Source organism: Aplysia californica, unplaced genomic scaffold, assembly GCF_000002075.1.
Source record: "Aplysia californica isolate F4 #8 unplaced genomic scaffold, AplCal3.0 scaffold00371, whole genome shotgun sequence".
NCBI lineage: Eukaryota > Metazoa > Mollusca > Gastropoda > Aplysiida > Aplysiidae > Aplysia > Aplysia californica.
In genome coordinates this window covers 409,298-411,111 of record NW_004797641.1, presented here as the reverse complement: position 1 = coordinate 411,111, position 1,814 = coordinate 409,298, and the positions used below count along the sequence as shown (strand labels likewise).

Genomic DNA, 1,814 nt, shown 5'->3' with positions numbered 1-1,814 from the left:
TAACCCCCCCCCCTCCCACAAAAACCCCCAACCAAACGAGAAGGTGAAGAGATAAAGGCAACAGATATTCTGAGGCAAAAACTGGCTTACAGACAAGAATAAATCGAAAGATTTTAATGTAAAATGCCGACGTACAAACAAGACAAAGTTTCGATGCAAATACTAACGCTGATTTACAAACAAATGAAGTCTAGAGGTTTAGATTCAAACAACGACTTATACACCGGGAGAAATCTCGAGGTTCTGTCGTAAGTACCGACTTATAAACGAGAAGACATAGAGAAGTTTCTACGTAGCCACCGACATACAAACGAGAAGAGATCTAGACGTTCTGACGCAAACACAGACTAACAAAGATGGAGCTAGAGGTTCTGATGTGAACATGACTTTCAAACCAAACGAAATCTAAAGGTTTCATTCTACGTATTCAAAACCTGTAAATTCTTTGCCATATCGTCAGACCGAAGGGCTAGAACCCAAATGGCCGATGGATCGGAAAAGTAAAGTAAAGTAAAGTAAAGTAAGTTCAACGTATTCGATGTATTCACCGAAATAAAACAAAGAAAAAAATTAAAGGTTTCCAACGACATACGAACAAGGAAAAAAAACTTGTACTTGTAGGCTCTGCACGAGCTCTGCACGATGCAAAGACTGACGTACCCACAAAAAGGCCAAAGAAGTTCATCGCCAGCAGTTTCCCCAGTTTGCGGGTGCGCTCCTCGTTCGTCGTGGTGTCTGTGATGTAGCTGTTGACTGCCATAGTGATCACTGAGCTCTTTCCCAGCAAACCCTGTACCGGAGGAGACATGTTGTAAGACGTTTATAGTGGTGATTTTTAGATGAAAGAGGTATAATAATAGTGGATGTGCAAACACACACAAACACACACACACGCACACACACACACACACACACACACACACACACATACACACAAACACCCGCTTAAATACACATACACACATACACATGCACACACGCACAAACACGTATGCATACCCACGCGCGCACCCACACACACAGCGCGCTCATATGACGTTATGCAGCTGCGAGCGCCGTAAAACTCTTACTAAACTAAACACACACACATACACATACATGCAGAATACAAACACCATAAAGCATAGATAAAAAGTATTTGAAGGAGAAAGTAAGTGTAAAAAGAGGTGTAAGGCTTTAACGCCCCTATCAACACTATAAGGTTAGGAAGTGGGGAAAAAAGAAATTCATCAAATAAATAAATGAATAAATAAACAAAAAAAAGTAAATGAATGAAAGAAAGAATAAATGAATGAATAATAAAAATGAATAACAAATACGCAAACACCAACATGAAGAAAGAAAGAAAGAAAATAGAAAGAAACAAAAAGAAAGAAAGAAAAAAAGAAAGAAAGAAAGAAAGGAAGGAAGAAAAAACGTATTAAAGAATGGACGAAAGACGGGGAAAAGGAGAATTATAGACAGAAAGGAAGAAAGAAAAAAGAAAGTAAGAAACAAAGAAACAAAGAAAAAAGAAGAAGTAAAGAAACAAAGAAACAAAGAAAAAAGAAGAAGTAAAGAAACAAAGAAAGAAAAAAAAAAGAAAGTACCAACCTGTACCAAAGCCCCCGCCATTATGATGACTAGCGTATGTTCTCGCAGTAACAAGCCCAGCATGTAAAGAACCACCGCGAAGATACTGCCCAGGCTGGGAATCATCATGGGCAGTTTTCGGCCCGTGTGGTCACTCCAGGCGCCACAGAATAAGCCCAGGAACATGGCCGGAACGTTGACTAGTACGCGGTAAATCATCAGAAATGTGGCGGCTCTGAGAA

The 1,814-nt window shown here is 39.7% G+C and overlaps 1 protein-coding gene across 1 annotated transcript in view; it reads right to left on the bottom strand.

Annotated features, from left to right (window-relative positions):
* LOC101845257 (proton-coupled folate transporter) overlaps window positions 1-1,814 on the bottom strand; it is a 29,625-nt gene that overhangs the window by 11,235 nt on the left and 16,576 nt on the right. Inside the window, exons 2-3 of the mRNA XM_013085398.2 lie at window positions 1,594-1,807; window positions 661-790 (exon numbers count right to left, since the gene is read on the bottom strand). Of these exons, the coding sequence (XP_012940852.2) occupies window positions 661-790; window positions 1,594-1,807 (344 nt within the window). The remainder of the gene's footprint in view (window positions 1-660; window positions 791-1,593; window positions 1,808-1,814) is intronic.